The sequence below is a fragment of the Epargyreus clarus genome, unplaced genomic scaffold (genome assembly GCF_041222505.1).
Source record: "Epargyreus clarus isolate Ecla_fem2 unplaced genomic scaffold, WU_Ecla_fem_2.2 ptg000003l, whole genome shotgun sequence".
Lineage (NCBI taxonomy): Eukaryota > Metazoa > Arthropoda > Insecta > Lepidoptera > Hesperiidae > Epargyreus > Epargyreus clarus.
In genome coordinates this window covers 16,959,081-16,979,579 of record NW_027332211.1, presented here as the reverse complement: position 1 = coordinate 16,979,579, position 20,499 = coordinate 16,959,081, and the positions used below count along the sequence as shown (strand labels likewise).

The following is a 20,499-nucleotide window of genomic DNA, read 5'->3' as shown; positions in this document are numbered from 1 at the left end:
AAGAGTAAATTATTAATTATATAATTCCATAGATGTTACCAAGAAATAATAGTGGCACATCATTATTTTGAACATATTTTGTTGGGATAAAGTGGAGAAAACTACTTAGCCAGGATGTAAGGAGGGGAAAAAAATCTTAAAAGGATTTTTTGTAATATATTGAAGTGAAACAAACAGATTGCAAAATATATTTTAATATAAATGTCAAATAATTATTCTATATCACAAAAATACTCAAATAGAAAGAATGATTAATATAGTCAATGATTTCATCAAAGCATCATTATATCGCAGAACCATTCCAAAACACTGTTTGAGACATACAATTCCACAATAATTATTCTACTTAATTGCTAAATATTTAATTAATATTAGGTACAAAATAAGCACACTAGTGCTTCTAGTCAAAATAATATTTAGAATGGGCCTTACCGGGTCCACCGGTACTTCCATTTTAAAGTGCAATTGGGATTCTTAATACTGTCAGTCTCTAGGACATATGTGTAATTTTGTCAGAAAGATATTTAGAACTCAGCATCCAGTGTGAATACGTTGTCCATGCGATTGGCCATCACACCCCATTTCTGGTACTCGCCCACTTTCTTCTCAAAGAAGTTGGTCTTGCCTTCCAAACTTATAAGATTCATGAAGTCAAATGGATTTTTAGTGTTGTAGTGCTAGAAATAAAAAGTAACATTAAAAACATTCAACAATCTAAGTATTTTTTTTTAAATTGCGATAAACAGTAGATTAAGACTGATTTGATTGTTAATCCCCTACTCCTATGTACTTTTGTATTCTTTATACTGAATCAATCAAGATCAGCTCATTTATTATTTGATTATTACCTATTTAATATTTTAATATACCGATATAAGACTGCATAGTTCACAAACCTTTTCTCCAATAAGATCAACAAGCAGTCTGTCAGCCACAAATTCGATGTACTCTGACATGAGGTCGCAGTTCATGCCCAGCAGGCGCACGGGCAGCGCGTCGGTAAGGAACTCCTGCTCGATGGCCACCGCGTCCTTGATGATCTCCAGCACGAGCGCCTTGCTCGGCTTCTGCACCAGGTGCTTGAACATCAGGCACGCGAAGTCTGTGTGTAGGCCCTAGGAAGATAATAGGAACCAAATGTAAAATGTTACATACATCATGGGTATATTTCTATGATAAAGTATAGAGTGCTAGTCTAGTGAAGATATGTTTATTTCTTTTAATAGTCAGTAACTGATCATAAGTATAGTTTTCTAGTATGCTAAAATCAAATTTTCCTAATTTTAAATATAAAATTAAAACTCCACTCAAAATCAGAAATACACAACTTTAAAATGAAATGAATTATTCTACATAGTTACTGAATTGTTTCAATCAATAATTCCTTTCATTGGAAGTACACATCTTTTTATCAAATGAGTTATTACATGTAGTTATTCATGAAATGGACTTACGACTCTTTAGTTCTCTTTATTAGTAGACTCCTTGATTTAAAAAGATGATAATTTATTGCCATTGGTGCTCGGAAAATTCCAAGGAAAACAAATGTTATGCGACTATTATTGATATATATGGATTTAACCTAGAAGGCCACTCATGCCAGAACTAATCAGATTGCATCGCTATTTTGTTCAGGTATTTGTTGTTTATGATGGCTGGCACCAGTGTGAGAGCCAAATAATACATAACATTTTATTATTAATTGAAGTCTACTAGAACTAAACTAAAACTTTATTTTATGAGACTTGAATATCTTTAGGGTCATCAGTTCTAGGTTAGTAGGTAGAAGGTACTTATAGGGTTATCAGTTTTTAATTTCAAGTATACATTATACGATTACATGTATAAAGTGGTATAACTGAAGTTATATTTAAATAGTACCTAGAAATTAAGTTAATTAGAATCCTTTCCCACATTAACACACACTGATAATAATAATGAAAATGCACTAGAATATACATAAGTAATTTTAAGGAAATGTATCAGGTACAGTGTCAAATTTCATAATTACCTACTAAACCTATTAAAATATTTGCTCACCTCATCTCTAGAAATAAGTTCATTGCTGAAAGTCAATCCTGGCATGAGGCCTCTCTTCTTAAGCCAGAATATTGATGCAAAACTGCCAGAGAAGAATATTCCCTCCACAGCAGCAAAGGCAACAATGCGCTCTCCAAAGGTAGCAGATTGACTGGCAATCCATTGCAGTGCCCAGTCTGCTTTCTTCTTCACACATGGCAGGGTTTCAATAGCGTTGAACAAGAAATCCCTGTGTACAGGAAAATTTTATCAACATAATTCACTTGCAACATAAATATTAAAACATTTCAACAAATCAATGTGAATTTATATCTTTTATTAAATTTGCCTATAGAAAGACGAAACCTGAGCTTTCTCAGGAGAACTATGAGCTCTAGATTATTTATCTATTCTAAATCCAATGAAAAATATGGCATATTCCATGTAAAATTTGTTAAGATTGGAACAAAGAAGAGACACCACAGTTTACATGTAATATTATTTTTATAGAAATTACACAAGCTTACCTTTCTTTGGGATCTCTGATGTATGTGTCAATAAGCAAAGAGTACATTTCAGAGTGGACATTCTCCATGGCAATCTGGAAGCCATAGAAGCATCGAGCTTCTGTCACTTGCACTTCCTGTGAGAAGCGCTCCACTAGGTTTTCATTCACTATTCCATCTGATGCCGCAAAGAAGGCCAAAACATGCTTGATGAAGTGCCTCTCGCAGTCTTTTAGGCTATCCCAATCTGACAAGTCCTAAAATGAAGAAAAAGTAACAATGTTGGTAAACATTTACGGAAGAAATGACGATTTAGGTTATAAAAACAGTATACATAGAAACCAAACAATTTTATGGCTATAAAGTGGCCAAACGAAAAGGCGGGAAAGCGCGTCATGGATGGTGACCTACATCCGTGACTCACGATTGCAACATCATTAGTATAAATCTTATCATTCTAACCCTACTATCAATAAAGTCCCAATGTAAACAGATTAACGCTTAGAAATTCTTAATATTCGCGATAATAATAACAAAATAATGTAAAGTATGGTATGAAAATTACTTACCTTAGATAAATCTACTTCCTCCACGGTCCAAAATGAAGCTTCAGCTTTTTTGTACATTTGCCATATATCAGGGTACTGGATTGGGAAGATGACAAACCGGCGCGGGTTGTCACGAAGCAGGGGCTCCAGCTGCGGATCGAATGCCGGCGCCTTTTCCTCCTTCTCTACTTCCATTTTTTCATTTTCCACATTGCCGTTTCGTAACGCAAGTACATTCTTAACTGGAGACTATAGAAAAACAAGGATAAGGAACGGTTTATCCCCATGTAGAATTCGAACATTCGGAAACATCGCAATAAAATTGTAAAACTAAAAAAACAACAAATTTAACCAACCTTGATGTGTACGTTGTTGATGCCGTTGTGTAGGTTTTCTTTGTCAATAACTTGAGACATTTTAAGGATACAAATTATTGAATTATATTAAATAAATTAAAAACACGAGCGAACACTAAAACAAATCCGCGTGATATGCCGCCAGACAGCACGTACGCTCAACAAAATTAACTAGAAACGTCAAAAAGATCATAATTTGGCGGGAAATATGGTGCGTTCGAAAACATAATACGATGATTTTTTGGACATGCATAGTGAAAAAAAATATTACAGCTTGTTATTATTCGGCAGAATGACAAATTAAAATGATGTATTTTATTTAATTATTTCTTATTATTTTTATTTTCTCGAACAACTGTAAATAATATAGCAGTAAAACAACATTTGTATTAGGATGTTTTTTTTATTGTGTTAAATTTTATATTATTTAGTATTTGAATTCACTTCAAGTTCAATGCCATTTCTGACCACTCAGAGACATTTCCTAAATAGGCGGGAAAACATGTCTCCCACCATCACAATAAAAAATAGAAATACGAACGATACTGTGCATCAATTTTTCATTTTTATCTATAATATTTGTGAAATTTAAACTCCCATCAAATTTTATGCACATTATAAATATACTTAAATTATATTTATATGAACGGCATTCAATTTATTGCTTTCCCGCCAAACATTTACTTTGTTAAGTTTGAAATTGTATTGGCTAGTGTAACAGTCCAATAGCAAATCACTATAATTTTTTAAATGGAAATAATGAGGCAATAGTAGTTAATGATTTTACCAATCTAGTACAAAAATATTATTACTTTAATTATTTTTATAACATTTAAATATTACTTAAAACTAGAAATATTATTCAAAGTTTAATTACATTAATATCTCACAGAATTTAGAAAAATGCAACAGTGTCGTCAGTGTCAGGTACAAAGAGATAAGTTAGGTCACAGTCACACTAGTGTGACAAAACACAGAATAATTTAATATTGATTTTTAAATATTTTTTTTATTTATAATTATTTTCCAAATATTAGTTTAATTTCAAATAACATTAAAATTGATATAAATAAAATAAAGTAAAAACGTCTTTTATTTCCTGCTATACATTATTGATAAGTTGTATTATGAATTCATGCGATTGATATTTTATTGTATTTTATTTGATAACATCATAGATTAGTAAAGATTACTCGCTCCTAACAAGAAAATGTACCCAATTTTGAGAATTGAAATAGTTGCGTAAAAAAGTTTTGCCACGTCTCCGTGCTAAAATTTCCCTAAAATATTTGAAATAATTATTTATTTATTACGTAAATTACGTAGTATTCAGTGGCGTAGCTACCTAGGGGCTAGGCGGGGCAGTGCCCCGGGGCCCTCAAACTCAGGGGGCCCTCGAACCCTTACCAGAAATCTCGATTGAACGGAACTTTTGGAAATTTCTCCCATTTTCAAAATAAATATGAAATGTTGCAACCCCACTTTAAACATGACAACTCAGTTGAAAGTAATTTAAAAGTTATGCCTAGGGAATTCCCCTAAATTATTTCTGTACTAGTACTTAGTTTTACCTCAACTAACTCAAGCATGGACTGTTCACCAATCATGCAAGGAAATAATGAGCAAATATGGAGTGCTAGAATGCGACCTAACGGAAGTATTCCGCCGTGGGGCCCCGGCGTTGTAAAATAGGGCCTCCCCCTCTCTTTCCGTGGGTGCCGTAAGAACCGGCTAAGGGATACGGTGCAGACCACCTATGCACAAATGTGAATAGTTTGCAGACATATGTTTTTTTGTGTTTATTTGTTAGTATATTGCGGTTTGGTAGACATATACGAGTATATATATAAATCAATAAATGTATTGATCGGCATGTTAATGCGCAATCGTATCAAATCGGGGTGCGCCGACACATGGACCCTTAATTTATTTAAGTAAGTAATGTTATGTGACAAATTAAAGGAAAAAGAAAATTTTGAAGAAAATACGTATTGTTTCGTCAATTTTTGGATCGTATCCAATCGTGGTCCTATGACGCTTTGATCTGCCTATTTTAAGAACAAATGTCCCTACAGTGAAACATTTTTGATTTATGTGGAAACGTTATACTTTTGCGGAAACTAAAGCTGGGAAAAATTGTAAATAAAATAGTTATTTAGTCAGTTAGGCCCGACCTTTATATGATAAATCCTTGACGATCCTATTTCGTTTTATTAGCCAAACCTACATCCAGTATTGTAATTTGTGTTGTTACTGTTTAATATTTTTATTACCTGCCTTACACTGCACAAAAAAGGGCTTAAATAGCTTAGCATTTATAAAGTATTTGTATATTTCATATTTTTGTTTGATAAAACCTAATCAGTTTCCATAGCAGTGGGGCCCCATTTTTTTATTTGCCCCAGGGCCCTTGGTTACCTAGCTACGCCACTGGTAGTATTAGTTATTTATACGTAAATTTACTCTCAAAATGTTTTTATTTGTCAAGAATTAAAAAAAAAGAACTGACTAAAATAAGCCATTTGTGGCTTCATTCAATTTCAAGGCGGCGAAGTATCTTTACTAATCTATGGATAACATTTATAAAATCTATGTTTTATAAATTGCATATTGATATTGATTTAATTCGTTACATATTGATAATTTTATTAAAAACATTAAATAAATTTGATTTAAGTATGAATTTATTATTTTGGTTAAAGTAATGATATTAATTATTGACATAATAATATATTTTTATTTTGTTATTTTATTTTTGTTTGTATTTTTATGTTTTAGTGTTTTTATTTAAAATGTATTTTAAGTACGTATTTGGCACATTAATTTATGTTTCTCGTTTTTAATTAATTTTCACGTTTTATTTAAGTTTGTAGCAATAAGCAAGAACTCCTCACTTGTTAAGGGTAAAGGTCTCCTCCAGAGAAGACCAGCTGTCTCTATCTTTAGCTATTTGTATCCAATTCGTCCCAGACATTTGCTTTAAGTCGTCGTCCCGCCGCTTTAAATGTCTGCCTCTTCTGACGCCAGAAGGCCCTGCCCATGACGTCAGCCTTGATGTCCAGCGATCGTCTTTCATTCTGGCTACATGTCCTACCCATCGCTATTTCAACGCCATCAAATGGCTGAGCGTGTCCTTACTAAGTCTGTTGTCTTGTGGTTGAATGTGGTATTTTTTGTATTTTCCTGATGTTCATTATACTTCTTTCAATAAATACTTTCTGGCATGAAGTTATTTTATTTTTCACTCGTGTCGAAATAAATAAAAAATAGATTATTATTTTTAGTTACGCTGCGATTTCTTTCTACGTGTAATGGATAAGTTTAAATTTTGGAATAATAATATCCAGGAGTTTCTAATGTATGAAATGCTCTTAAAATGAGATGTACCAAACCTGTAAACTGTTTTGTCAATAGCGCAGTGTGGATTCGTTATACATAGGCTGGCAAAAAAGGATCTTATTATCTATTTGCAATTTGTTATCTGATGTTTTTATCATCTGTGCATGCGTATTTTTTTGTAACCTGTATTTTGTCAAATGTTACAGATACACAAACAACTGCAAGTCTGTCTTTGTGAATTGTGACTGAATTTTTATCGTCATATTGACGAAAAAGAAGAGGTTTCCAATAACAAAATAATTTTAGGCTTAATTTAAGATAAATATAAATATGTCGGATAATGATGACGATTATATGTGTGAAGAAGAGGAGGATTATGGTTTGGTAAGCTATTTAAGGTGTTCAAATACTGCTTGAAATTGGATTGTTTTCAAAATTATACATTACCTTACTTGTTTTAATATAAAAATGTATGTGTGGTAAGGAATATACTTTTCCTAGGTAATCCAGCTTAATCTTAAAGGGTAACGGTACATGTTCAGTCGACCTTAGCTGGTAGGAAACTAATCTTATCTGGGGTTGATCATAGGTGTTCATGGGTGACAATAGCCACTTACCATCATGTGGACATCCAGTCCATGCTCGTCTGCGACTCCTAAAATGAGGATGACGAAAATAATAATCATAAAAAAAAATATTTTTGATATTATGTATTTAGACTTTGGTATCCAAAACGAAATGTGAACATTATATATTAATTCTGTAATTGATAACCCTTTTTAATATTATCTTTTTATAACAACGGTACTAAACTGAACTAACCGATTTTTACCTTTTGAGCTCAAATTATATTTGGTTTCGCCAAAATTGCTTGTAGTTACTTCATACTAGCATAAATAGTTTTCAAAAATTATTCTATTATATTATTGTAGGAATACTCAGAAGACAGTAACTCAGAGCCAGATGTGGATCTGGAGAACCAGTACTACAATAGTAAGGCCCTGAAGGAAGATGAGCCGAAGGCAGCACTGCTCAGCTTCCAGAAAGTTCTGGAGCTGGAGGGCGGGGAGAAGGGAGAGTGGGGCTTCAAAGCGCTCAAACAAATGATCAAAATTAATTTCAAACTGGTATTTGGATTTTCTATTTTATATTCGTAGTTAGGGGGACCTTTACAATATTCCCCACCAACAAAAACCTTTATGATATAGTCAAACTCAAAATATTTTATTGAAATTAGATCCCTTACTTCATATGTTGGTATATACTTGGTTGTGTTGTGTTATTTTACAATATATTCTATTTTTTTAATCAGTTATTTTAATGTCTAACCCACCACGACATTTTGTTACCGTCAAGGGTTGACTGGTTGAGAATACCACTAGACATTAAGTTCACCCTTTGTAACCACTAGGTTTAAAATAAAGTTTAAATAAAATAAAAAAGATACAATATCAGTTTAAGCTAATAGCTGGAGCTACCCAAGAGCTACCCATTTATCATTGAATTGATTGATTGACACACAATTTGTTTTTTATCTGTTAAAATTTTCTTAATGATTGTGTTATTCATGCACAAGTATTCATTGGTCCTAAGGATAAAAAAAGAGGATAATTCTCTCAATAAAGAAATCATGCCTTGTTACTTCTTTTTTGCAAACGTTTTATAATATAAAGTGTATAAATACATCTCTCAAATTGTCCAGAGCAACTTTGAAGAAATGATGGCCAGATACAAGCAGCTGCTGACATACATAAAGAGTGCAGTCACCAGGAATCATTCAGAGAAGTCTATCAATTCAATATTAGACTACATCTCCACTTCTAGGAATGTAAGTATCAAATTTTTACTGTATTAGTTTAAGTATGTAGTAACTTCAATATTTTTATTGTAAGGCATGTAAAGGCATTCCAACTTAGTTCTCAGGGGTAACAAATGTCTATGACTGGTATTAAGTAGCACTCTAATCCTATATGATATTGATTAGATATGGCCTGGTACAATTTAGAATTTTAGACCATTAGGCAGACAGTATGCTTGTTTGTTTATACTAATACATAATTTAAATTTGATATATAATATGTTAGCATTAGGGGAATCACTTTATTTTAAACGAGTTTTAACTAATTTTAGATGGAATTATTACAAGACTTTTATGAAACAACATTGGAAGCTCTGAAAGATGCAAAGAATGATAGACTGTGGTTTAAAACAAACACAAAGTTGGGCAAGCTGTACTATGACCGGGGAGACTACAACAAGTTGGCCAAGATACTGAAGCAACTGCATCAGAGCTGCCAGGTAACTAAATTCTTATCAAAATAATCTGATAATTAATATTAATGGCATTAGATAATTAAGTATGGAGATCAATAATAATAATTATTAGTCTATTTTTGGAACAGTTTTTTCTACATTTAACTTGCAATAAATAAACAAAAATGATAATTAGGTTCCTAGTTTCTTAGACAATACTGAATTTTTTCTTACTTAAAACTACATTTAATAAAAGAACTAAAGTAATATGTATTTGACTATGCGTATTTTTTATTAATTTTGCTCACTGTCAAATTTTTGACAATTTTTTTGTATATGCCTGTTTAGAGAAATATTATAAATAACAATTGGGAAAAATAGTGCTTAAAAGTATATTATGTGTGTCGTGTATAGACAGATGAGGGCGAGGATGACCTGAAGAAGGGAACGCAGCTGCTGGAGATCTACGCACTGGAGATCCAGATGTACACCGCGCAGAAGAACAACAAGAAACTGAAGGCGCTGTACGAGCAGTCTCTACACATCAAGTCTGCCATCCCGCACCCGCTCATCATGGGGGTCATTAGAGGTATTTGGTTTATGAAGGGTGTGTTCTATAGTGAGTAAGTCTATCCAGAAAAGGAAAAGATCAGCTTTGTTTACTTCGGATTGGATTAAGCATAACTATCATGTGTCCATTATAGTGATACTATGAGTGAAGTTGTTCCTTTGATTTTGTCTGTCTTCGCTACATTTGATAATAACTACCTTGCCTAAAGCTATGGCATCTGCCTTCTATAGGTACTAACAAACTGTTGTCTTAGATGTAAAATTGATCTTTTTTGGGGTGGTTATAAAAACTTATGATTGACTATATAAATATGAAAAAAGAAAGAGCAGATATTATTACTTGGCAATAACCATTCATAGTTTATATTTAATATTGACTTGAAAACGCCAAGAAATCTCGTAGCGTTAATACTTAACTTTTAGTCTCCTTTTACGATATTCAGAGGTGCCGATACCATGGGGACAACTTATACCTTTCTTTTTTACGAAGGAGAAACCTTCAAAAGGTACTCCGCCGTGGGAGCGACGCCGGGTTATGTCGATTTTTACCGCACTAACCCCTCCCCCCCTGGCCGTCCTCAGCGCTTGTTGGAGAACTCCGGCATCTCCGACGGAACGCAACCGGAGTCCTCCAAGCGCGATGCCTCGATCAGGCTCTGCCCTGGGGGAGCAGTTTTCGCTCCTCCACGGGATACCGCCGTCCTTACCGGGATCGCTTACTGGACGGTTCGAGCTCCCACTCTTGCCGCCCGCAACCCCGGAAGCGCCTTTTTAGTCGCTTTTTACGACAGGCAGGGAATATCGTAGCCCTATTCTAGTCCCGAAACGACAGGGACATTGGACAATTAATACCTACCCACACCGCTGTGTTACGCAGAGTGCGGCGGCAAGATGCACCTCCGCGAGGGAGAGTTCGAGAAGGCGCACACGGATTTCTTCGAGGCGTTCAAGAACTACGACGAGTCCGGCAGCCCGCGCCGCACCACCTGCCTCAAGTACCTCGTGCTGGCCAATATGTGAGCCTCATACTCCATCCATTTTTAAATTCATAGACAATCTACCAAATTGAAAAATTCAAATCCGTATATTTTTTATCATAATAACATTTTTTTTTAATTCATTATTTTAAGCTTGTTCGAAAATGAATCTTTAACAAGTGCGTACACATCGTCACATAAAAGTGATACCTCCTGTTTGTATCTAGATGTTATCCTTGTGAATTTACATGTGGCAGAATTCCCACACAGTATGTATTATAATATAGATCCTTTTTTATTTACAGGCTCATGAAGTCCGGTATTAATCCCTTTGATTCCCAGGAAGCTAAACCTTATAAGAATGATCCTGAGATTCTGGCTATGACGAATCTTGTTATGGCGTATCAAAACAATGATATCAATGAGTTCGAGTCCATTTTAAAACACAATAGGAACAATATAATGGATGATCCTTTCATTCGGGAACACATTGAAGATCTCCTTAGGAACATAAGGACACAAGTGCTTATCAAGTTAATAGGTCCATACACTAGGATTCACATACCATTCATATCCAAAGAACTGAATATCGATGAGAAGGAAGTCGAGAATTTGTTAGTCACATGCATCTTGGACAAGTAAGTTGGTTATATATTACATAAATGTTGGCAAAAATTATTGTGTTTAACATTATTTATTACATATTATTACATTGTTAATAGTGTTTTTCAAACATTGCAATCGAGATTAAGCTGTATGTAAATAGTAGAATCAAAGTTCAAATGTAGTTATGATCTCTCACCATCACTGTCCCACTGCTGGGCTTAAATTTTCTTTCGGAATGGTAAGGGTTTAGGCAACAAACTAGTTCATCATGCTGGTCATCATTCACATGTCACAAAGATGCAAGAAATGAGGATTATGTAAGAATAACATTTTTATTTTATGTTGATGAGGGGAAATCTTTTAAAAAGTACCCGAGGCCGTAGGAGCGACGCCGGGAATTGTTGAACTTTTACTGCACTAAAACTCTGCCGGTGGACGTCCTCGGCGTTTAGTGGATTGCGGGATCTCCAACGGAACACAACCGGCGTCCTTTACGCAATGCCGATACGATTATCGGGCTTTGCCCTGGGGGGAGCAAAGTAATTTACGCTCCTGGTGATTACAGCGATATGCGACCACACAAATCGCTGTCCTTCCCGGGATCGCTTGCTGGATGGTTTGAGCTCCCACTCTAGCCGCCCGCAACCCCGGAAGTCCCTTTCAGTTGCCTCTTACGACAGGCAGGGGATACCGTAGGCCTATTCCGGTTCCGGGACAACGGGGACAAAGCAGGGATAACCTTTTTTTTTTTTTTTTTTTTTTTTTGTTCGAGGGGGAAACCTTCAAAAGGTACCCGACAACGTGGGAGCGACGCCGAGTTATGTGGGATTTTTACCGCACTAAAACCCCCCCGGTGGCCGTCCTCTGCGCTGCGTTGAGGGCTCCGGGATCTCCAAAGGAACGCAACCGGAGTCCTCTAAGCGCGTTGCCCCGTCGGGCTCCGCCCAGGTGAGCTTACGCTCGCCACACCATCTGGTGTATACGACGGTATGCGACCACACATACCGTCGTCCTTCCCGGGGCCGCTGGCCGGGCGGTTCGAGCTCCCACTCTTGCCGCCCGCAACCCCGGAAGCCCCCTTTTAGTCGCCTCTTACGACAGGCAGGAGATACCGTAGCCCTATTCTAGTCCCGGAACTACAGGGACAGAGCAGGGATAACCTAGTGGTGTAAATTTCAATAGGTCACATTGAGGATCCAAGGCTTAAATCAAAGCACGAACCTCTGATAATATATTGCAATTCTATATGCGTATTATTGGTTGCAGCACGATCAGCGGGCGCATCGACCAGGTGAACGCGGTACTGGAGCTGGGGCGCGGCGCGCGCGGGGCGGCGCGCTACGCCGCGCTCGACAAGTGGACCGCGCAGCTGGCCGCGCTGCACCTCGCGCTCGCCAACAAGATGGCATAGGCCGCGTAACGCGAAACGTTGGAAATATCAGAGTATACCATAAAAGTACACTTCAATATGTAAACGCCCAAGGGGAGAAAAATATATCAGTTTTTATACTTGACATTTTTCTGCGTGTAACGAAAGTGTTATATGCTTAATTATTTTAATCAGAGTAGCAAAAATGTAAAAAAAAATTTCAGTATGCGTAGGATGCGACGCATTTTTATAACGAACACCGAAGTATAACTCGTTAAATAGCGACTAGCAACCCTATACGTCGTAAACATGTGGTGGATGATAGTGAACAGATTCATAAACGTTGTCCCATTGAATGAAAGGAGAGTTCGTAGTAAATCTTCGTTTATAGTCATCCTAATAAGTATGGTAACGGTTGCAGCATTCATCCAGTTGTAAATAAAAAAACCATCCTACACGTCAAAAATAAAGATCTCCATTCCTTACCCCAAATTTAAGCCCTTATTATGAGAATTGTAGATATTTATTGATTTTTTAAATCAAATTACTATCGCAGATAAAATAAAAACAATTTCAATAAATAACCCTTCGTGCTCCATTCTCTTACAAATGGATATGACATATATAAAGGTTTAGCCGCTAACATTATGTAAATTTGATCTTAAACAAATCTTTAGTTTATTTCAACAGATAATATTCGTATGATATTAAATATTATGTTCCATGCGAATTTAAGGGGTCAAACCACTGTACAATGAACTGCTTCACTGGTAGGGGTATGTCTGTGAAGTTGATCCTATGAAAGTAATGTGATATTTTTGTGCTCACTTAGGGCTCGAACACAAAACTGCGATGCGACGCGATGCGAATTCGCAACGCAGAAAATTGCGATGCGAATTGCTGCGATGCGATATCGTGCGGCGTAGCGTCTCTCAGGGTGACCAACAACAACAACCACTGTGCGATGCGAATCAATTCGCAAGTTCTTGCGATGCGTCGAGGGAGCTCGCAGATTTTTGCGATGCGACGTCGCATCGCAGTTTTGTGTACGAACCCTTAATATGAAGCACAAAAAATTATGAGAAAGACTCTTCAGCCAAAAGGTATTCAGACGACTATAGGGGTAAATATTAATCGAGCTACACATATCTTGATCAGAGCCATTTATATCAAGATAACATTAAAGGAAAGCAAAGCATCAGCTTACAGTGTTCTAATTAATTTTCTTTATGACTCGATGTGAGGCATACGATTTTACCAACAGCGCTAGTGGGGTTAACCTTTATTGTAAAATATTAAATGAACTTTTTGTTAAGCGAACATTGTGCTTTATAAGTTCCATGTTTAGTGTTACTTGTGAACATAATAAAACATTAAAGCAAAGGTTGTATTTTAATTAATATTTTTTATTTATTCTAATTCCAATAAAAATACATCATTAAAAAGTATTAATACATTGTAGTGTGACTACAGTAAAAATATCACTCTCTTATATCTCAATGATTAATCACCGAGCCTTATCAATCAGTATGGACCATGCAATTTTTTTGTTAATGTAAATGAGTTATCTTTACATAAAATCCTCATTACATACGGTAAGGTATAAAATCACTTGTTTTAAAGTATTTAAAGGCCATAGTCAATATTTTTTTTGTCGGCACGGTGATGTCTCTGTTCCGAGGTGATAAGGGAGTGATGACCAAAAAAATGGACGGAATAATATATCACAGGTTAGTTATATACATTGCCACGATTTGCTACATATAAGCTCTTAAACGATTGTTGAAATGCTTTGTTATATTTTTCGCCTAGTAATTAAATTTAGATTTAGTTTTACATGTAGTATTTTTAATAACAACATTTAATGGCACTTGTATATTTACATTAGTAAAGAGTTACAAAAATAAAATCATTAATTATATCAGATCTTTGATATGTTTGTTTCTTATAATCATGATGCCGAATTCAGTGAATATTCCTTTATGTACTTACTGGCATATGGTATATACCTATATGAATAGTAAGCCTAAAGGATTAGAAAATTTCATTTTATTAAGTAAAACGGTTTATAAAAGACCTCAATATTTAACGTTTTCAATAATGTTAAAACAGTATCTAATAGGATCCATCTGTTTTTTTGTTAAATCATTGATCGTCCTGCATTTGCGCGGTTGCTTCGATTTTTTTTAATAAAAACATCGAGTCTACGTTAAATTGAAATCACTATGTTAAAGTTCATCAATATCTATCTAAATTGAGACTTATAGAAGTGAAGATTTGTCTTGATTTCAATTAAAGTTAAAAAGAAATGGGCTCTTTTTGTATTGCGTTCAAAAGCACCAATATTTTTTCTTCACAGTGAACTCACGATTTGAATACACATAAAACTATTGCTTATGTTGACGGACTATATGACGACACGTATCCTAAACATTCCAAAAAAATCTTTTGATCAGTTCCAATTTTGCAACTATCTATTCAAGTGTGGGGAGTTTTATGTGCACGTCTATTGCGGCAAAAATACCACAAATTTAGTGAAACCCAAGATTAGGACTCGACATTCATGAGGAGAATTGGCTATTGCTACAGAGTATATCGGCCACAATCACTTATAACAAATCTTCTGCCGTGGTCACGGAAGCGCAGTACGAGAGCGGCGTCAGTGCGTCGGCTTCTCGTGCAGCCAGGGCCGGAAGATGGGCAGCGTGCTGGGGTAGTGCGTGGGCGGGTGCGCCTCGCCCTCCTCGCGGAACGGGTACGTGCCCAGCAGGATCGGCAGCTGCAGCTTCACCTCCTTTTCCAGGCTCTTCGGTTCGATTATGAACTGGAAATTTATTACACGTTTGTTTCAATGCTGGGCAAATGAGGTTGTATCATTATACAATAAATTTCAATTTCACTGATGTTTTTATAGTTACATCTGGGCTGCGTATACGTTCAATGAACGTCTACGCCGTAAATATGTGAAGGAACTCTTTCGCACCTTTCGTTTTCATAAAAAATAATGCCAGGAAACATTAATTGAACTGTCTAGTTGTATGTGGTCTATTGACAATCATGATTGTGTAAATATAAAATTTGCCGCTTGTAAGATGTTACAAAATGTCTTAGGATTGGTTACAGTAAAAAACTACAAAGTGATTATTTTATTTCGAATTGTGTAATTACTGGTGGCCCTAGCGGCCTGCACAGCTGCACCGGGTTTTGATGGCGAGCCTGAGGCTCAGCCGGGACAAGACTGGGCTGGAAACTAGCGAGTAGGAGCGAAGCGATGTACTCACGACGACGTCGTACCGCACGGAGATGAGGTGGCAGCCGCGCAGGTTGGTGGGCGGCAGCGGCGGCACGTAGAGCAGCTCGGCGCGCCAGCGGTCCTCGCCGCCCGCGCGCGTCTTGCCGTGCGCGCGCCGCGCCAGCTCGCGCACCTCGCGCGCCGCCACCTTGCCGTGCGCCATGTACTGGATCGTCTGCGGCACACGCGACTACACTAGCTGGGCTGCATCTACTGCATACACTGCATGGCGGATTATCACCTTTTTACACGCTTTTTATTAGCTTCACCTGTATGTTTGTATGTTTGTTTGTATGTTTGTAACCGACTTCTTTGGGCGCGATTTTGACCCACTTTAAACGGCCAGATTTCGTTCAAACTTTGTAGATTTATTTCACAATTATACTATTTACTGTTCCTTAATTGATTCCTAGATTCATTTAGATTTTCTACTTTTTAGTTAATTTTATCATAAAAGCGTGTTTTTTAGTTTTTTGAACTATATTTATTATGATATACAATTTATGATAAACAAGGTGACAATAAGCGTCGGAACAAATGACCGTGCGTCGCTCGACATATGCAATCGGCCCCAGATTGGACGTCTACTTGAGGTTGACTGAAAATTAAGTGTCATGCTTCATATAGGTGTCTCACCCACATCCGGGCCAAATTAGTCGAGTAATCTTATTTTTCGTTGTGGGTCAGTTTGTGTTAATATGTTTGGATTCACGGTATCCACGGTGACCCGTGCAGAGAGTAGTACGGGAGGGTGCAGCACCTCGGTGAGCGCGGCGCGCGTGGAGCGGATGGCGGTGCGCGAGTGGTTGGCGAGGTGCGCGGAGAGCGCGATGCTCTGGCCGGGCACGTACGCGCCGCGGTCCAGCGCCACGCTGCACGCCACCGCGCCGCCGCCCACGCACCCCACGCCCAGCTTGTGCTCCACGCTCAGCTCGAACTGCTCCTGCCGGATACCATCCATGATCAATCCAATATAATTAAGTGATATAACTTAATGATAGCAAAATTAATGGAACTTGGCCAACGCAAAGTCTGGATGCTCATTAACTGCATGTTCAAAAATGTATACAATTTAAATTTATCTCGTGTTAAGAAGTTTATCAAACAGAGTGTGAATTAAAACTATACATAAAATTGCTTTCTTATTACGTAAATAATATTTACAACAATAAATCCTGTATTTTTTTTAAATAGTATTTACGTAAAAAGTATATACGTAATAAGATTACATATATTTAAATAATCGTTTTATTTATTGCTTTACTCTTTATTGAGTTGTTAAATATTGGTGAAATAATTTTAATAACCCTGCAGGCTTAGATTACGATTATAATATTTATAAGATTATCATTGTACATACTAAAACTAATAATTTTGGTAATTTTAATTATAGCAAATAAGGACCTACAACTTGTTACATACGTATATAATACTAATTGTAACGCCAACGCATTTAAATCCAATTAGCATACCTAAGATTAAAATAAGATGTATTTCTCATATCCTGTTGTAAACTACAGTAACCATGTACAATGTGGGTTGCAACCTCGATAACGATTTGACTATCACAAATAAGTAAATCATAATTTATTATGCTACAAGCATAACACTATTTGTCAACATACTGAAATGTATATGGTCGTATCTGCAGCTTGAATGCACATTGAGTTTAATTGCAACATAAATACTGCATGAATTGTCCTTGTTAAGGACATTAACATATAATCTAAAAAGACGATTGAAATATTTAATATTATTCAACTGATAACTCGAAATATATTTGCCATGCAATAATTTGGTAGTTTACACATTTAATCCAAGGAGTTATTTCATGACAATGCTATTAATTTAATCCAAATTAGGCTCAAGTAGAACCGTGGGCGTTAGAGTAGTGTAGAGTTAACATCGTGCTACTACTGTATGCTAATGTCCCTAGAGAACAAAGTAAACAATAGTTATGCGCGGCATGTCGCAGACGCGCCGTCGTACTCGCTTACGACGCGGAATGCAACATCAATCACTTTCGCCATCTACGTTTCAACAAACCACTTGATGTGTTATCAGAGATGTGATGTAGCTCTTCAGCTGTTTGCAGTCATAAGCAAATATCGAAGAGTCACTAACTATACATTATTGTTATGTTCAGCCTTAACTATTCAAAATTGAGACCAATTAGTCGTTGTATAAATGTAATTTAAATTCTGTTACATAAAATTCTTTTTAAACATCCATTTTACTTTTCTTTAATCTAACAATGGTTGTAGTCGATTCCATTTTTTCCATTCATTTTTATGACATGGCCCACAACGAAAGTAACGTTTTATGGGTCACCAGCTAAACAAACAAGTAAAACCGATTACATGCCATGTGTATGCTCGAAACTAACACATCAATAGCTTGAAATAAAATATATGTAACACACTTATTTCTAGCTTCACCTTTCAATGTTGGGTCACAGTAGAAATGGTTCTGTATATCAACCTGTAATAGGTACTTTTACAATTTTGTATTTTACAAAGTTATTAATTAATAAACATAGCAGTTTATTTATGTATAAAATATGTGACAACTGAGGAGCAGTTTCTCATTTATCATTTAAGATCATATTCTAATGCTTTCAAAATATTTAATAGAAGAACTAAATCATATTCATAGTTAAGATTACTTACAGCTAAAACAGGAGGTTCCAAGTTTAAATCGATGGGATTCATCACAATGAAGACCTGCTGGTTCTTGTGTGTTAACCCATTAGGTTCCCGCAGTGCTGCCTTGCAGTAGTACTGGACCCACCCATGTGTGCCCAAGAATGTGGACGGCAAGCCCATTGGGAGGCCCAGTTTGAATGGAAAGCTATGAATTCCTGGTGACAGTATCGAAGCACCATGACCTAGATAAAAAATTATATTACAGTTAAACTTACTATCATCCTCGTAAACTTAGAAAATTGTTTATCAATTAACTATTTAACAACTATCCTTGAATTTGGTGCACATTATACATGCTAGAATAGTATGCCATGTTTCTTTTTTTTTTTTTTTAAATATAATTAATAGGATAATGAACATGTTTTAAAGATGTATGTAGCGCAAGCATTATATAGCTTCCTTCCTAAAACTTGCTAGATTTATTGTATGAAAGGAACATAATTCACTTGACTTGCCTGTGCTAAGCAGTTATGGTTTATTAGATTTTTGATTAACATTTCAGAAAAAAATTAATTTTTTGTTTGGGAGTAAATAGTGGGATATTTACATGTTTTCATTTCTCACCTGGTTCACCAAGCAACCTCATTCTGAAATCAATGTAGTTCTCCTTATCATACAACCTCTCATGTCTGCCAGATCCTACTCGCACTACACCCTCTCCAATCACGTGGAAATGCAAACCTGATAAATAAAATTATGGTCATTTGCTATAATTAAATTTCATATGTAAATCAAACCAGTTTAGACTGTGTAGGAGTAACAAACTGACTATGCCTGTACTAAAATGGAAATTAACCTTTGTTTAATAACATACTAACTTTTAACTTATAGGCAAAATGGAACTCTTTGTATAATACAGTTTCCTATAAAGTTTTAAGATTTACAATGATTCATATTTTGTAAAAAAAGATAAAATATATGATAAATAAGTCACCGAGAACAGGAGTGTCGTCCTGTAGCTCCATGAGCACTTTTCCCGACAGAAACTGTCCGGGGAAGTACAACAGCGACGTGTTGTCGAACACAATGAGGAACTTCAGCAACTTGCGCGGCATTTCTGATCGGTTCGCTTCTGGCTTTAAATAAACTAACAAAAATATAACACCCTTTATTTAAGTTATACACAAAATATTTAACTCATCGCACGAATACAAACAATTTTCTTATGTCAAAACGAAAGCGAACTTAAAGTTATGTAAAATGTAATTAACTTTAAGTTATGTAGCCCTGGTTTGTATGAATGAAAGACTCACTATTACGAAATTAACGCCCAAGATGACATTATTCTACAAACTTCCCAGGCCGTAGGCTGCGTTGAGAAATGTTTAAACAAATTGAAGGCCATCAAGTCCAATATAATAAATTACCTTCAATGAATCGTGGTTCAAATGACCAGCAAACGTTATAAAAAAATAATACTATATATAAAATTAGCTTTCAATTGCACATTTCATTTATATAAAACAATAGAAATAAAAAAGTCGCTATGTAATTTTGATATAACTTCTCAAAACTTCTTGACTTGACAGTTAAAAGTTTTGACAGTTACTGTCAAGTGTAAAGTTACGTCAAGTGTCTTGAGTCCAGAGTCTTGTCACAGTAAAAAAATCTATAATATAATAAATATCTATAATATAGATCTTTATACTGTGGTCTTGTCAACGGTAATCATCGTACCGAATGAGTGAAGGAATTAAGGGGTTTTCGCATAGAAGAGAAAAGCAAGCTGTTCCATGGATTGTCGATTGCGAAAATCAAGCTACTTAAGTCGGGCCATTACGAACGTGCGAAGTGAGTCATAAATCATATTTATCAGATCTCTCGTTCACACTTATGGGCTTATCAGAACTCTCGCTCGCACTTCTAGTGTTGTGCTTAACAACAAACGGATTTGTCGAAAGTCAATAGCAGGTATAGTTGTCACAATTTAATAGGCCCATTTTGACACATGTCATCGCT

At 35.9% G+C, this 20,499-nt stretch overlaps 3 protein-coding genes across 7 annotated transcripts; 1 reads left to right on the top strand and 2 right to left on the bottom strand.

Moving 5' to 3' along the window:
• Positions 1–178: 178 nt before the first annotated feature.
• On the bottom strand, positions 179–3,600 carry RnrS (ribonucleoside-diphosphate reductase subunit M2). The gene is made up of 6 exons (XM_073091242.1): positions 3,430–3,600; positions 3,095–3,322; positions 2,547–2,782; positions 2,041–2,269; positions 897–1,115; positions 179–677 (listed from the first exon to the last, which is right to left on the bottom strand). The coding sequence occupies exons 1-6, from the start codon at positions 3,487–3,489 to the stop codon at positions 525–527; spliced, it is 1,125 nt and encodes a 374-aa protein (XP_072947343.1). The 5' UTR covers positions 3,490–3,600; the 3' UTR covers positions 179–524.
• A 3,367-nt stretch (positions 3,601–6,967) lies between these two features.
• Positions 6,968–12,749, top strand: alien (COP9 signalosome complex subunit 2 alien). The gene is made up of 8 exons (XM_073091119.1): positions 6,968–7,152; positions 7,701–7,895; positions 8,471–8,596; positions 8,899–9,066; positions 9,436–9,610; positions 10,469–10,607; positions 10,874–11,206; positions 12,441–12,749. Exons 1-8 carry the CDS (start codon positions 7,099–7,101, stop codon positions 12,583–12,585), a joined length of 1,335 nt encoding a protein of 444 aa, XP_072947220.1. The 5' UTR covers positions 6,968–7,098; the 3' UTR covers positions 12,586–12,749.
• Positions 12,750–13,928: 1,179 nt separating this feature from the next.
• On the bottom strand, positions 13,929–20,093 carry Vdup1 (arrestin family protein Vdup1). Of its 5 annotated transcripts, none has more exons than XM_073091161.1 (7): positions 19,908–20,093; positions 19,475–19,627; positions 19,105–19,221; positions 18,505–18,722; positions 16,596–16,772; positions 15,825–16,010; positions 13,929–15,367 (listed from the first exon to the last, which is right to left on the bottom strand). In XM_073091161.1, the coding sequence occupies exons 2-7, from the start codon at positions 19,593–19,595 to the stop codon at positions 15,203–15,205; spliced, it is 984 nt and encodes a 327-aa protein (XP_072947262.1). In that variant the 5' UTR covers positions 19,596–19,627; positions 19,908–20,093; the 3' UTR covers positions 13,929–15,202. The 5 variants fall into 5 exon arrangements, with proteins under 5 accessions (XP_072947262.1, XP_072947237.1, XP_072947246.1 ...); XM_073091136.1 differs by having other exon boundaries at positions 16,596–16,778; positions 19,794–20,091; XM_073091145.1 differs by having other exon boundaries at positions 16,596–16,778; positions 19,475–19,616; positions 19,794–20,091.
• Between the last annotated feature and the right edge of the window lie 406 nt (positions 20,094–20,499).

Coding starts and splice junctions, on each gene's coding strand:
- RnrS (XM_073091242.1), bottom strand. CDS start 3,489: ATGTCTCAAGTTATTGACAAAGAAAACCTACACAACGGCATCAACAAC. Junction 3,323..3,429: donor TCAACAACGTACACATCAAG/GTTGGTTAAATT, acceptor GTTTTTCTATAG/TCTCCAGTTAAGAATGTACT. Junction 2,783..3,094: donor AGGAAGTAGATTTATCTAAG/GTAAGTAATTTT, acceptor TCTTCATTTTAG/GACTTGTCAGATTGGGATAG.
- alien (XM_073091119.1), top strand. CDS start 7,099: ATGTCGGATAATGATGACGATTATATGTGTGAAGAAGAGGAGGATTAT. Junction 7,896..8,470: donor TCAAAATTAATTTCAAACTG/GTATTTGGATTT, acceptor CAAATTGTCCAG/AGCAACTTTGAAGAAATGAT. Junction 11,207..12,440: donor GTCACATGCATCTTGGACAA/GTAAGTTGGTTA, acceptor TATTGGTTGCAG/CACGATCAGCGGGCGCATCG.
- Vdup1 (XM_073091136.1), bottom strand. CDS start 19,595: ATGCCGCGCAAGTTGCTGAAGTTCCTCATTGTGTTCGACAACACGTCG. Junction 16,011..16,595: donor CGCGCGCCGCGCTCACCGAG/GTGCTGCACCCT, acceptor CGTGTGCCGCAG/ACGATCCAGTACATGGCGCA. Junction 15,368..15,824: donor CCGTGCGGTACGACGTCGTC/GTGAGTACATCG, acceptor ATAAATTTCCAG/TTCATAATCGAACCGAAGAG.